Source organism: Lemur catta, chromosome 1, assembly GCF_020740605.2.
Source record: "Lemur catta isolate mLemCat1 chromosome 1, mLemCat1.pri, whole genome shotgun sequence".
In the NCBI taxonomy this organism is placed as follows: Eukaryota; Metazoa; Chordata; class Mammalia; order Primates; family Lemuridae; genus Lemur; species Lemur catta.
The window spans coordinates 68,200,608-68,214,818 of record NC_059128.1 but is presented as its reverse complement, the minus strand read 5'-3'; the positions used below and the strand labels follow the sequence as shown (position 1 = coordinate 68,214,818).

The window sequence follows — 14,211 nt, the reverse complement described above, 5'->3', positions numbered from 1 at the left end:
TCCTGCCTGAAAAAACATATACAAATTATATCGCATATAAAGCTCTTATATCACATTTAAGGCTCTTAAACATTATAGTGAGGTTTCAATAAAGAGTTGTAGAACTCTTGTAAATTTCCAGAGAACTGTTAACATATTCACAGATAAAAGTTTTCTTGTTGAAACCCAGAAGAAACACACAGAAAATTAGTTTTGCCCATATTCATTCAGTGAAAGAAGACTGGTCTATTATCAAACTTACTACAATATAGTCATATAGCCAAAGGAAAGCCATTTAACTTTTTTTGGTCACAATTTCTTTTTCATTAAAATATGAGTCTGTTTCTCCTACAACTACTTATAATTCTACAATTTAAAATTTTACCCTGTATCCTAAAGGATAAATCACGATGGGAAGGCACTCAAAGATCAATCTCTTTCATCCCACCCCTGTTGGAATTCTTTCTTTGTATATGCTAACATATGCAAACTATTGTACTACTCTCCAGTCCATGGAATACGGGTTAGGAGAGGGGAGTGAGAAGGGAAAATATTTAAAATCTTTCAGTAGAAATCATCTGTAAAACACCTTTACTTACCAGATCTGTGGCAGAATTTGGGCTTTGGATTATGAAGAGTGTTAAATAGGTTTCTGACTGAAAGTATAGGTCAATTTAAATATAAATAAATGATCTGGTTGAATCATTAGTTGTTTAACAGCTGTAGATAACATGGATGTTGTAGGCACTTGGGAATTGACTAAGAAATCATCTTGCAATGGGATTTATTAAACAACAAAGATGGTATTATTGAGAAAAGGAAAGATATTTCAAAAATCTTATGAGAATTTACAATGATTGTTTTCACCTGGACCTGAGAGATTCAGGGAATAGAAGTTGGGAAAGTAATCATTTCAAAAGGCCACAGGAAATAATCATGTCAACTAATTTTAATAAGCACTCTTGTTTCTCTAACCCTGTACTAGAGGCAGTAGAGAACAAAATCCAAAACACTCAACTATAGACCAAGCAGAGACCCCCTCTGAGGGGCCTTCCAGGCCCCCAAGCATGAAAATATAGGAAAATCTTGAGTTCCTTCAGGGGAAGTTCTGGGGCATCTGGGCGGGACATGGGCAATATATATAACCTGAACTTTTGTACCCCCATAATAAGCTGAAATAAAAAAAAAATAAAAATAAATAAAGTGAATGGGCAAACTGATTAGAACAATGGCCCTCCAACCAAGCCAGATATAGGTCTTTTGGTTCCCTATGGAAACTGAAAGATGGCATCTTAACATGTTCTTGGGTTGTTTTTTTAGAAACCCCCATGGATGAAAAATGCAGATAAGGGGTAATTGAGAAATTGAATTCTTACTGACATTCTTTGCTTAAATGTCCAGCTGAGGGGTCTGTCACACCCATCTTAACATTCCTTTCTGCTCTCAATCCACCTGTGCCCCACCTACTTCAGGATATCCTGCCTTTTAGGACCAGGCCTGCCTGAAATGTATCCCCACCTTTAAAAACCCCAACCTTGTAAGACATGGGAGAGTTCAAGTTTTAAGCATTTGCTGCTTGTTCTCGTTGCATGGCACCCTGCAAATAAACATGCCTCTTTCTGCTGCTGCAGCTCTAGGCTCCAGTGTCTGGCCTTATGGCGCTGGGTGAGTGGAATCAAGTTTGGTTCGGTAACAACCTCTGCTTCAAAGTTTCAAGTCCTTTGGAGATATTGAACACCTATAAATAAAACAATTGGTGAAAATACAACCAAATAAATCTAGAGTTCAATTGATTTTCAGAGATCATGGGTGAAACTGGACTTTAGTTAAAAGACAAATTATCATGTGCTGAATCAATCAAGAATATGTTCTTGCAAGAGATGCATCATGAATTTGGCCTATAATGAAAACTAAAATTTTGATTGACAGAAGAAAAAGAATGCTTGTGGGGCATAAACAGTGCAACTTATTTGCAGTGGAGCAAGATATTTAGTTAGCAGTTTGTAAGAACAAGAGTGCCACTTTAAAACAGTTAACTTAATATAAAGGATGACAAGGGGCCATTGTAAGATTGTAGTCAGGGTTACGATGATTTGACAATAGTACTATTTTTTTTTTTTTTTTTGAGACAGAGTCTCGCTTTGTTGCCTGGGCTAGAGTGAGTGCCATGGCATCAGCCTAGCTCACAGCAACCTCAAACTCCTGGGCTTAAGCAATCCTACTGCCTCAGCCTCCCGGGTAGCTGGGACTACAGGCATGTGCTACCATGCCCGGCTAATTTTTTCTATATATATTTTAGCTGGCCAGATAATTACTTTCCATTTTTAGTAGAGATGGGGTCTCGCTCTTGCTCAGGCTGGTCTCGAACTCCTGAGCTCAAATGATCCACCCGCCTCGGCCTCCCAGAGTGCTAGGATTACAGGCATGAACCACCGCGCCCAGCCAATAGTACTTTTTAAGTGTAACAGAGGTAAAGGTCTGAAAAAGGGAAAAATGTTTTACCAGTTGTCTCTTTAAAACTCCTCACCATTTTTGGGAATTAAAACCTGCATTCCTGCCCAAGGCCAATAATCAAAAAGGCAGAAAAATGTTCTTTGTTCTTTGTTTTCTAGTATCTTAAACCACAGGAGAGGGCTCAACAGAATTATCTGGACAAAGGTCATAAGATTGTCTTCACTGGAGATGAGGTCGACCAAAACCACCAACTATAGTTAAACAGCAATAGCCTGAAGCTGAAAACTCCCCTAAAACCTGTATTTCTGCTTAAAGAGGAGATGATGGTTCTTTAAGAACCATTTGCTGGCAAATTAATAAACTTCTCTTTCCTTTTTCTCACAGCACTTGTCCTCATTCTTCACTCAGCCTTGGGGATAAGTATGGAACTTTCAGTAACAAGGATTTATTTAGACAGTTCAGAGAAGGGAGAAATTTAAGGCAAGATATTATTAAATCTAATAGATATAAGGAGATAACTTTGACTAAGGTACTAGCAATGTGAATACGATTGTGATTAATAAAATGTTTCCAAGTAACTGCCATTATGAATATTTTTGTTTATTGAACACTATCAATATGACCATTATCTGGTGGAAATCTGTGTGGTACACTGTATTTTTGAAAATCAAAATTGGCTACCTTTTTTTATATAGCCCATCCCTTTAGGGACCCTCCCATACTGTGGAGAAGTATAATTCTCACTTTATTTGCCAGAGCCTTGGATGCCTGACTTACTTTGTTCAGTGTAATATAAACAGAAGTATCATATGCCACACCTGAGCAGAAGTTTTAAGAGTCAATGTGTGGCTCCACTATTGTTATTTTCCATCTCTTGTGTCCCAGAATAAATAGAATAAATACAAAAAGACATTAAGAGACAGAAATAATGATACAGAAAGAAAGAGAATATGCTCCTGAAAAGAAAGGTACAATATTGTTAAGATGGCAGTTACCTTCTAGTTGTTCTATGCATTAAACATCATGCTAATCAATATCTCAGCAGAATTTTTATAGAAATAAACAAATTAAATATAAAATTTATAAGGAATTGCAAAGGATATAAAATCACCAAAATAATTTGTTAGAAGAAGGATGAATTTGTTAGACTCATGCTGTTTTCAGTCCTTAATATAAAGCAATCGTAAACAATATAGTATTATATTTGCCTAAGTGTAGATAAGTAGATGAATGGAACAGAATGAAGGATCCAAAGAAAAATATATATATTATCAAAATAACTCAGTGGGAAAGAATTGGCTTTTCAACAAAGGGTGTTAGAATAATTGGATGCAAACATAAATATATAAATAATCTCAATCCTTATACAAATAAGGATAAATAATCCTTATTCTATACTTTATATAAAAATTAATTTCAAATGAATATAGACCTAAATTTAAGACTTAAACTGTATAAGTCCTAGAATAAACTATAGAGGAAAGTCTTTGTGGCCTAAAGTTAGGCAAAAATTTCTAAGAGACAAAAAGATAGAAAAGAAAACAATTAAAAATTTGATAACTTGGGCTAAATCAAAATTTAAAACTTCTGCTCTTTAAATGATACTGTTCAGTAAATTAAAAATGATGCAACTAACTGGAAGAAATTATTGGTATCAAGAATGCAATGGAAACTCATATTTTCGTTGGAAACACAAAGTGGTACAACCATTTTGGAAAACAGCTTGACAATTTACATTAAGTGAAATATACAATTATCATATAACCCAGTAAAAATTCTCTTAGATATTTATGCAAAGGAAACGCAAGCTTAAGTCCACAAAAAAACCTAAATGTGAATGTTCATAGCAACCTTGTTTATGATAGTCTAAAAGTAGAAAAAAGCAAAAACAAATGTATATCAGCTGGTGGATAGATAAATTGTTGTATACTATATAATTAAATACTACTCATCTATTAAAAAGAAAAACTTACTGACACATACAAAAATATGAATGAACCTCAACTTTGTACTAATGAAGGTTTCTTATTCTCAGCACTACTGCCATTTTGGAGCAGAAAATTGTTTGTCGTAGAGGATCTTCCTGTGCTTTGTAAAATGTTATGCAGCATCCTTGGCATCTACCCAATAGATGCCAGTAACACCTCTTACCCTGTCTAAGTTATGACAATCAAAAGTATTTCCAGAAATTGCCAAATGTTCCCTGGGAGGCTATGTCACTTCTAGTTGAGGAGGACAGGCAGGGGTGTTTATGTGGGTAGAATATAAATATTAGTAATTGTGTCCAAGCACAGATTACGATGGATTGGAAATCATGACCAGAATATTTTGCATCTCCTTCAAATCTTTGAATCTTTGTTGCCTTGTAGCGGTTTTTATTGTTTTGACCAATAGAATGTGGCTAAAATACTGGGTGAATTACAGAGCTGAGCCCTTAAGAGGCCTGCAGTTTTTACTTCCACACTCTTGAGATATGGCCCCTAATCAAAGAAACGCAGGGTACACTACTGAATGATGAGATACCAGGTCCAAACAGGGAGTACAAGCCAGTCCCCAGCCATTTTATCCACTCCAAGTGAAGCACCAGATACGTTAGGAAAACCATCCTGGAAGTTTCAGCATCAGCCAAGCTCCCCAATAAATGCAGCTTCATGATTTTCTCCTGTAGACTCTGGAGTGGAGTATGCTGCATCTTTCCTTTGTCAAAGTGGTTAAGCTCAGAACTACAGTTTTCAGAATTCCTTTCCCTGCATGATTCTGTATTGGAGTTATCTAAAAATAAATTCAAGAGGCAGCAGAAAGCGGCAGTCATTACTCTCTGATCATTGTTACATGGATGGAGAGCTACCAACAGCTTCCAGCTTTGTTTTGCTCTCTGCCGCTCCATTCTGTATCCAACTGTTTCCTCACTGCTGAATTTGAGGATCAACAGTAGCCTCAGGCTGCTTGGCTGCAGATATATAAAAGTAAAAGCTTCACATAAATTTTTCTAACAGCTCCCCTTTCGTGACCTCTACTTTGTTGGCTAGGTGGGCTTGGTTTCTTAGATTAACTGGTTAGTGCTCTCTGTGATGCTACAGCTCTCTTTTTCATACCTTCACTTTTCCAAGTCCCTGCACAATTATTCAAGGTCTAATATCTATGGCAAATCCCTTATCCCATAATGCATCATAGCTCTTCTTTCCAAGTTGAACTCTATTTCCAAACCTAAGTCAAAACTAACAATGCTCTATCCAGAATAATACAAGAGGTGCCAGATCACCATTGTTTTTGTGGCTAAGTAAGACTCCATGGTATACATATTGCTGAAATAAAATAAAAAACTAACAATGCAGATATATTCAAAGAAGTTTTGATTTTATACCTGACACTTCAGCATTTTAACTCTATTATTCCTTCTTATTTCCCTTTCCTTAGATGTAAATTATGAATACACACACACACACACACATACACACACACACACACACACACACACATATTTAAATGCACCTCCATGGGAGTTAGATCATTTCAGATTTCTTCTGGCAATACCTCCATATAGCATCATCTAGAGTAGGTTTTCAAATTGTTACAATTTTTCTGTCTGATAGAATTGATTTTACCACATGATAGGTGATAAGTGGGATCTCAATGAAATTTTAACATATTTTCTTATCAGAAAGAGCTTGAGCATCTTTTACATAGTTAATAGCCATTTGCACATCTTTTTCCATTTTTTGCAAGATTGTTGGTCTATTTGTTCTCTAATTTAGTAGCTCTTTATGTATTAATATACCAAAGCTTTTCTTTATATCTCTCATTACAAATGAGGAGATTGAGACTCAGAATGATAGTGTTGTAGTGCATTCAGTGTAATATAACAAAGTCTTGCACGGTGATGTAAACTCAGGCCTCCAAATCTGAGACCAAGTGTTCTTTTTATTACACCAGAAGCACATAATGTAGTTTCATCAAATTATTTCTTTTTACCTTATGAGGATAAGCTGAGCACAATATAAATGTACAACAATTTTGTTAATAGAGAAATATTTAAGTAGGGCTGCCATATAAATTTTATTGGTTGATATTCTGATTTTGAAGTGATATTAAAGATTTGATCATCACTTAATATTTTTTACAGAGTTAGAATTTATAAACCGGATTTTTTTTCACTTTTTATTTGTCTTTTCTTCCATTAGTCCATAATGATTCAAGTGAATGCTACAAAATGTAAAGTCTCAAACATTCCTTTTATTATTTACTGCATAGATTTTTCTCCAAATAGGGAGACACAGGCCTTATCCTCATCCTCACAGGCCTTATTTACGGAGTAACTGAAAGAGAGATAACACCTGCAGCCCCAAAAGTCAAACAGTAAATCCTATTTGTCTTATCTTTGCTGTGGTCCAAGATAAAGGTAATTTCTTAACTCTTCCCCATCCCACCATACCCATGTCCTGTATATAAAGCACTTATAGGCAATCACACATTCTGCAATCTATCTTTAACTATGGCCAAACCAACTTGAATGTTTTAATAACTCCCACTGCAACTTGAACATTTGTTTCTTCCCCAGGAAGCAGCTGGTCTTTTTCTTGCCATGTGATTCATAAAATCAATTCATATCAATTCAGGCATTATAAATATAAAGGTCTCAAAGACATTGAGCCTCCTCCTTTCCCCAGAAATTAGGTATAGGATTCATCTAAGTTCACTCTGGAGTAATTGTCACTGCTTTCAGGAACTAGTTGAGTATTACAGAATTATGTTTGTGGAAAGTTTCTTAAAATTATCTAGATCAACCCACTTACTTTACATATGAAGAATTGGAGGCACTAATTGACTTAGTAAATTACCCAATGGCACACTCCTAGGACAAGATTTAAATCCACATTTTCTGAGGTCCCGAGTCACTGCTATTTCTGGTACACCAATTTAAGTGAAAGTTGTGCTGGAGACAGTGAATTTTTTTTTTTTTTTTTTTTTTGAGACAGAGTCTCATTCTGTTGCCCAGGCTAGAGTGCCGTGGCGTCAGCCTTGCTCACAGCAACCTCAAACTCCTGGGCTCAAGCCATTCCTCCTGCCTCAGCCCCGGAAGTAGCTGAGACTACAGGCGTGCTCCACCACGCCCAGCTAATTTTTTTTGTTTTCTATTTTTAGTAGAGACAGGGGTCTTGCTCTTCTTCAGGCTGGTCTCGAACTCCTGAGCTCAAGAGATCCTCCCGCCTCAGCCTTGCCGAGTGCTAGGATTACAGGTGTGAGCCACCGCACCCGGCTGAGACAGTTATTTTATTATCAGGTAGGTGGGAGCAAGAGAAATCTAAAAGTTTTTGGAAGAATAATGTGGATATAAAAAAAAGGGCACCAAACTTCAGAACAGAAAGCCAAGAGCAGTAGGTAGTTTCATGAGTAAATTGGGTTAGTCTTAGAACAATCTGTTTAGAATGTATAGTTACAACAGAGTTTTGAGAAAAAAAAGAGAAACAAAAGCTTGGTTTAGTGGCAAGATGAAAAGGTTTTTGTCATGAATTTTAGGTACACATCATTTCAACTGGCTTTCAGTGCACTTTGTAAAGTCTTCTCAGATCTCAGTGAGAGAGAATTCCCTAATCAGTTTAGTTCCAACTTTTGAAGCATATTATGTGATATAACTTCTTTTAAGTTCATTAGCATCTTCATTTTTTACATAAACCTGTCTTGCTTTTGTTCCCTGTGAATTCTGGAAACAGGAAGAGTTTTCTGTTTCAAATAGCGTTGGTGAAAACTGATAAATTTCAACACTTACAAAATAGCTGGCTTCTGGCAGCATGATATTTATGTCTTTCTATTTAAAATATATCCAGAAATGTACAGGTCCCCCACGCTCTAACCAGAACATGTCATCAGCCTCTGAAAACTGTATGACATATGGTGACATAAAACAAGGGTCATTCATAATATCTGCATAACCATAAGGAAGAACTAAGAAATAGAGGCCATTTCGCTTTTATTCCTGACAATCTCTGTTAGAAAATTGAAACAGATTATATTTCTCTGTAGCCATTTTCCCTCCCTTCATGTTTTATTCCTTTTCCTAGCCACTGAGAAAGACTAGCACCCACGCTCCTTTCCATAATTGTATGTCCACTAATAATCAATTATGATTCTCAAGTATTCCTTGTGCTAGACTTTCAACCATCATGAAGTTTTGAAAAAAGTTACCACTCCCTTTCCTTTCAAAGCTCATTGGCAATGAGCTGTGAAATTTTAAAAGTATTTCAAAAACCGAGGAGTAAATGTTAGAATGCCTTAATTTTCACTCCTTTTATGAATATTTGCACTTTACTTATAGGACAAATTGCTAAGTCATAAGAATTAATCTTTAATTGAATCATTTGAAACATCTGGAAAAGCTACTATCTGGCCACTGTGAGTCAGGAAAAGATACAATGGGAATGACCCAGTGGTGGCTGCCACTAAATGATTCTATGCAAAAAATCCCACTTTGAGTTTCAATGCTGTACTTTTTTCCTAGTTCTCTCATCTGGAAATGTCTGTCAATGTCCTTTCAGAAATCAGAGTGAATGGCCTGGAACAATCAGTCCACCGTGACCGAATTCATACTACGGGGTCTGTCCAGTTCTTCAGAACTCCAGATATTTTACTTCCTGTTTTTCTCCACGGTCTATGCAGCCACTGTGCTGGGGAACCTCCTTATTGTACTCACCATCGCATCAGAGCCTCGCCTGCACTCTCCCATGTACTTTCTGCTGGGCAATCTCTCCTTCATTGACATGTCCCTGGCCTCATTTGCCACCCCAAAAATGATTGTGGACTTCCTCAGTGAGCACAAAGCCATCTCTTTTGGAGGCTGCATAACCCAGATATTCTTCCTACATCTCTTAGGAGGTGCTGAGATTGTACTGCTGATCTCCATGTCCTTTGATAGGTACGTGGCTATTTGTAAGCCTCTACGTTACTTAACCATCATGAGCCAGAGGATGTGTGTTGGGCTTGTGATACTTTCCTGGATTGTTGGCATCTTCCATGCTCTGAGTCAGTTAGCATTTACTGTAAATTTGCCCTTCTGTGGACCCAATGAAGTAGACAGCTTCTTTTGTGACCTTCCTTTGGTGATCAAACTCGTTTGCGTTGACACGTACATTCTGGGGGTATTCATGATCTCAACCAGTGGCATGATTGCCCTGGTGTGCTTCATCCTCTTGGTGATCTCCTACACTATCATTCTGGTCACTGTTCAACAGAGGTCCTCTAGTGGGTCCTCCAAAGCCCTCTCCACTTGCACTGCCCACTTCACTGTTGTGACCCTTTTCTTTGGCCCATGCATTTTCATCTATGTGTGGCCTTTCACAAATTTCCCAATAGACAAAGCACTCTCAGTATTTTATACCGTATTCACCCCTTTCTTGAATCCAGTGATCTATACCCTGAGAAATAAAGATGTCAAGTGTTCTATGAGGAAACTAAGCAGACGTGTCTTTAACTCTAGGAAGACTGATCATACCCCTTAATTTTCTTCATATGCAAATGAATACTTACTCAGCATTTATCCCCCTTATTCAGTTTGTTCATATAGTGCAATAAATCAATTAGTTCATGGTAAAACTATTTCTGTAATCAACCTCAGCAGTCACTGAGTTCTGCTCTGATCATATGAAATATTGATTGTTCCTTCCCCAAAATAACATTTAGTAAGGGCATTATAAAACTTATACTCAACATTTTAGCATGCAAGGACCCATATTTTAGAATATTCAACTTTTGTAAGATCTAAGTATTTATTTGAGCATTCCTTACCTTGAGAAATTCGCATGTTTTAAGAAAGAGTATGTTCCCTCCCAGTCTCTTGCACTAGTCTCTAGGAAGAGGGAAGTGTGAAAGCACCAACAACCAGTACAGCATCCTATACACTAAAGTAACAACGGAATTTTTATTGCTGACAAGATACTAATGAATGATACTTTTAGTTGAAAGTCAGAAAGAAATAGAGGATACTTGGTAAGTAAAAATATTTACTATTTACAGCCGGGCGCGGTGGCTCATGCCTGTAATCCTAGCACTCTGGGAGGCCGAGGCGGGTGGATCCCTCGAGGTCAGAAGTTCAAGACCAGCCTGAGCAAGAGCGAGACCCCGTCTCTACTAAAAATAGAAAGAAATTATCTGGCCAACTAAAATATATATATAGAAAAATTAGCCGGGCATGGTGGCGCATGCCTGTAGTCCCAGCTACTCGGGAGGCTGAGGCAGGAGGATCGCTTAAGCCCAGGAGTTTGAGGTTGCTGTGAGCTAGGATGATGCCACAGTACTCACTCCAGCCCAGGCAACAGAGCCAGACTCTGTCTCAAAAGAAAAAAAAAAAATTTACTATTTAATATGTTGGTAACTTATCTTTGATAAGAATAATAATGAACTTTATTTATCTTTAATCTCTACATTCCATAGAGTGGGTTTCACAGTTTTAAAACAGTACACTGTACTCAAGGAAAATTATTATAGTCTTTTATATATTAAAGATTCAAAGGATCCTGGAGTCACATACAACAAATTCCATCCACAGTCCTGTTTTACAAAAGCTGACACTAAGACCCAAGGATATAGTAGCTTTTTCAAGATCATGTTACCTAGAGACAGAATCTAGTTTGTTCACCCACAAATATGAATATTTCTTTATTTTCTAAGCAGTGACAAGTTATTTTGGTGCCACGATGTTTACTGTATCATTTTTTTATCCAAAGCCACATTGTAAATAGTGAGGTCCTAAAGGATCTGAGCTGTTTTTCCCCCTGGTTAAACACAGTATTTGACTTAAGGACCCTATGAAATAGTGGTTCTTCAACATATTTGACATAGCTAAGAACTGAAGTTTTAAGAAAATAGAAATCATCTAGTCAAATCTATTTATTTTACAGATGATGAAATTGAGAACCAGGGACTAATGTTATTTTTCCAATTTCATACAGCTATTTGATGACAGTCTAGCATAGAAGGTGCCTTATCTTTATTTCTTTCTCTCTCTCTCTCTCTCAATTTCTCTTTCTCTTTCTATTAAACTAGGGCAAGGTTATCTCCAAGAGCATTTTAGTCATTGTAATTCTGAGAGCTACACATAGGAGGAATGTTTAATGCATAAAACTAAACTACTGTGACCACTAATAACTAGCCAATTGCCTGGCTTTGCCAAAGTTTGCATAATATTGAGTATAATATTTCCCTAGCCTGTGTATAGATAAAGACATATGGATATGGAGATGATTGATGGATAGATTGTTAGAGGTCAAATACAAAGATCAATCAATTGATAGGTGAATGTGTAGGGAGATAGATGAATAAGTCAATGGATGGTTGGATGTACATAGCAAATTGGTTTCCCTGATCATCACCTCAGTGCACATTTGGGAATAATACCAATTGGGTTTCAGACTGAAGTGGGGGGAGGGGGGAGGGGATGGGTGTATAACTACATGGTGAGTGCCAGGCGCACTGTCTGGGGAATGGACACGCTTGAAGCTCTGAGGACGGGGGATGGGCGGGACATGGCCAATATATATAACCTGAACTTTTGTACCCCCATAATAAGCTGAAATTAAAAAAAGAAATACAAAAACAATGATATATAGATATTTGCCAATCATAAAGAAATGATTTTATAGCTTACTATATTGACTCAATAGTTTGTATGTCTGTATAGTGAACCTATATCCATTGTAAATTGCAACTTATTTAAAATTGCTTGAAAAGTTATTGGATTGGGTAGAGTTAAAAAGATATAATCTTAAATGTTTTTCTTGTGGTAAAGTACAGTTCAATTTATGAATATGTTTAATGGCTACTGGGGAAATCTACAATGAATTAATATTAGTGAAAAAATAATAATGAAGGAATTATATGACTGTCTGAACATTATAAACCTGTCCTCCCACTTTCTCAACCCTGGTAAGGAGATCAAGTTTCTTAAATTGGGTCATTCATATTTCATTCTGATCAATAGCCTATGGTGGGTTAATCAGGGTAAGAAATGCAGTATGGTTTTTCCTATATTAAGCTACAAATTTTGTGTGCTTATTCAGCATCTTAATACACTTGCCAGAATTATAGCCAAATAAATGTCATGGGTCCCATTATATGAAAATTTGCATGTGTTCTAAAATAAAGCCATCAGTTCTAAGCTTTAGGAATACAAAGGGGAAATTTACAATGTCTAGATAGGCAGCATAGGCACCAATCTAAGAAAATTTGAGTAAAGGAGTACCCAGTCCCCATTCTAATCCCTCCATTAATGGGGTCCTCTTCCTCTCTGCTTCATATTCTCTACTGACAGTTGCTTATCTGAGCCTGCTTCTTTAATCTTTCCTTTTTATAGCCATAAAGAGGAAACTTAACACTGAGTGCCAACAGTTCATTGTAAAAGATAAATCTGGGAAACAATTTAAAGAATATTGAACCTAATTTCATGATACTATGTCTTCATCTCCAAGAGTCATCAGCCTAATCAAAACTGTCTATAGTTGGTTCTATAGAGGTATTTAATTTCTTTCTTAATTTTTTCTTCTTCAATTAATTAGATTTTTTGTTCTCCATTTACCTTCATTGAGATTAAACAATTTCACAAGTTGATCTTTAATTATGGTCTAATCAAACAAACTAGGAGTAAATGTAGGGAGATGTAAAAATACTTCATATTGTTCAGAATATCCAATGTACACACATGTAAAACAAAATTGAGATTTGCTCAGACTGGTCGAGCTTTAAGCACAGAGTCTTCAGTACCAAATTAGGTTCCTGGCATCAACGTCCCTTTAGTCGTATTTCTCTCCCTGTAGCAAATCCATTGTTCCTGCTTAAAAACTGCTTTGCCCTGCTCATCTTGGAAGCTGAGAGGCTAATCAGCAAGTGGTCTTCCGTTTGAGATGCAGCTGTGGATTTGTGAAACTTCCTCACAGGAAACTTCATAAAGAAAGAACTTGTTTGACATGCCATTTTTTCTGGTCAGTTATCACTTTGTTCCACTCTTCTTCCAGAAAACCTATTTTTAAAATGATGTTACAGTGTTTGTTTCAAAAAACTTCGATGGTTTTAGAACCAAGACAGTACAGTTTTATTATGTCACCCTTCAAGGTTTAATCTAAGCTCTGCCTCTTTAAGGAAATCTCTTCAATTCTTTTATTGATTCCATTTTACTTTCTTTACTTTTCCCAGAGCTTTTATTTCCTGCAGCATTAATTTTATACCTTGCATTATACTGTTACCTAAACAATTCTTAAGTCTGTGTCATTTCTTCTTATAATTGATAAACATTCTGAGACCAGACTTTCTCCTTGTTTGTTTTTGTTTTGCCACTGTTGTAAATTTGTTTGTTAATGTGTTTTGTTATCTTTTGCTTTGCTTTTAGTATCTGCTACAGTACTTGACTCAAGGAACAGTTAGAAGTAGTGACTTTTTACACTTTTTGAAGTACAGTAATTATCTTTTTCTAAATAAATATCCCTTTTCATATTCCTCTCATTACTATTCTACTATTCTTTGGAAATATAATATCATATTAAGCATAGATATATTGAAGTGGAAAGAATTTCAGAGGTAATCAAATGTTCCTGACAAAGTCTGCCATTGATTATGAGACCTTATGCAAATCTCTGATTTGATTAGATCCTCTCTGAGGTCCTTTCAAGCTCTAATATTCTACTCTGTAGGACTTGTGGTTTCCAATTCATTTTGTCTCATATTAGTTTAAATATAAAATTTCCTAAAAGCTGATTTCCGGGAGGAGGATTGAGAGGGTCTCAGATAGGAAAAGGT

At 36.4% G+C, this 14,211-nt stretch overlaps 1 protein-coding gene across 1 annotated transcript; it reads left to right on the top strand.

The window, feature by feature from the left end:
- Window positions 1-8,956: 8,956 nt before the first annotated feature.
- On the top strand, window positions 8,957-9,926 carry LOC123621610 (olfactory receptor 4K3). Its single transcript, XM_045527476.1, has one exon. It carries the CDS (start codon window positions 8,979-8,981, stop codon window positions 9,924-9,926), a length of 948 nt encoding a protein of 315 aa, XP_045383432.1. The 5' UTR covers window positions 8,957-8,978.
- Window positions 9,927-14,211: the final 4,285 nt, after the last annotated feature.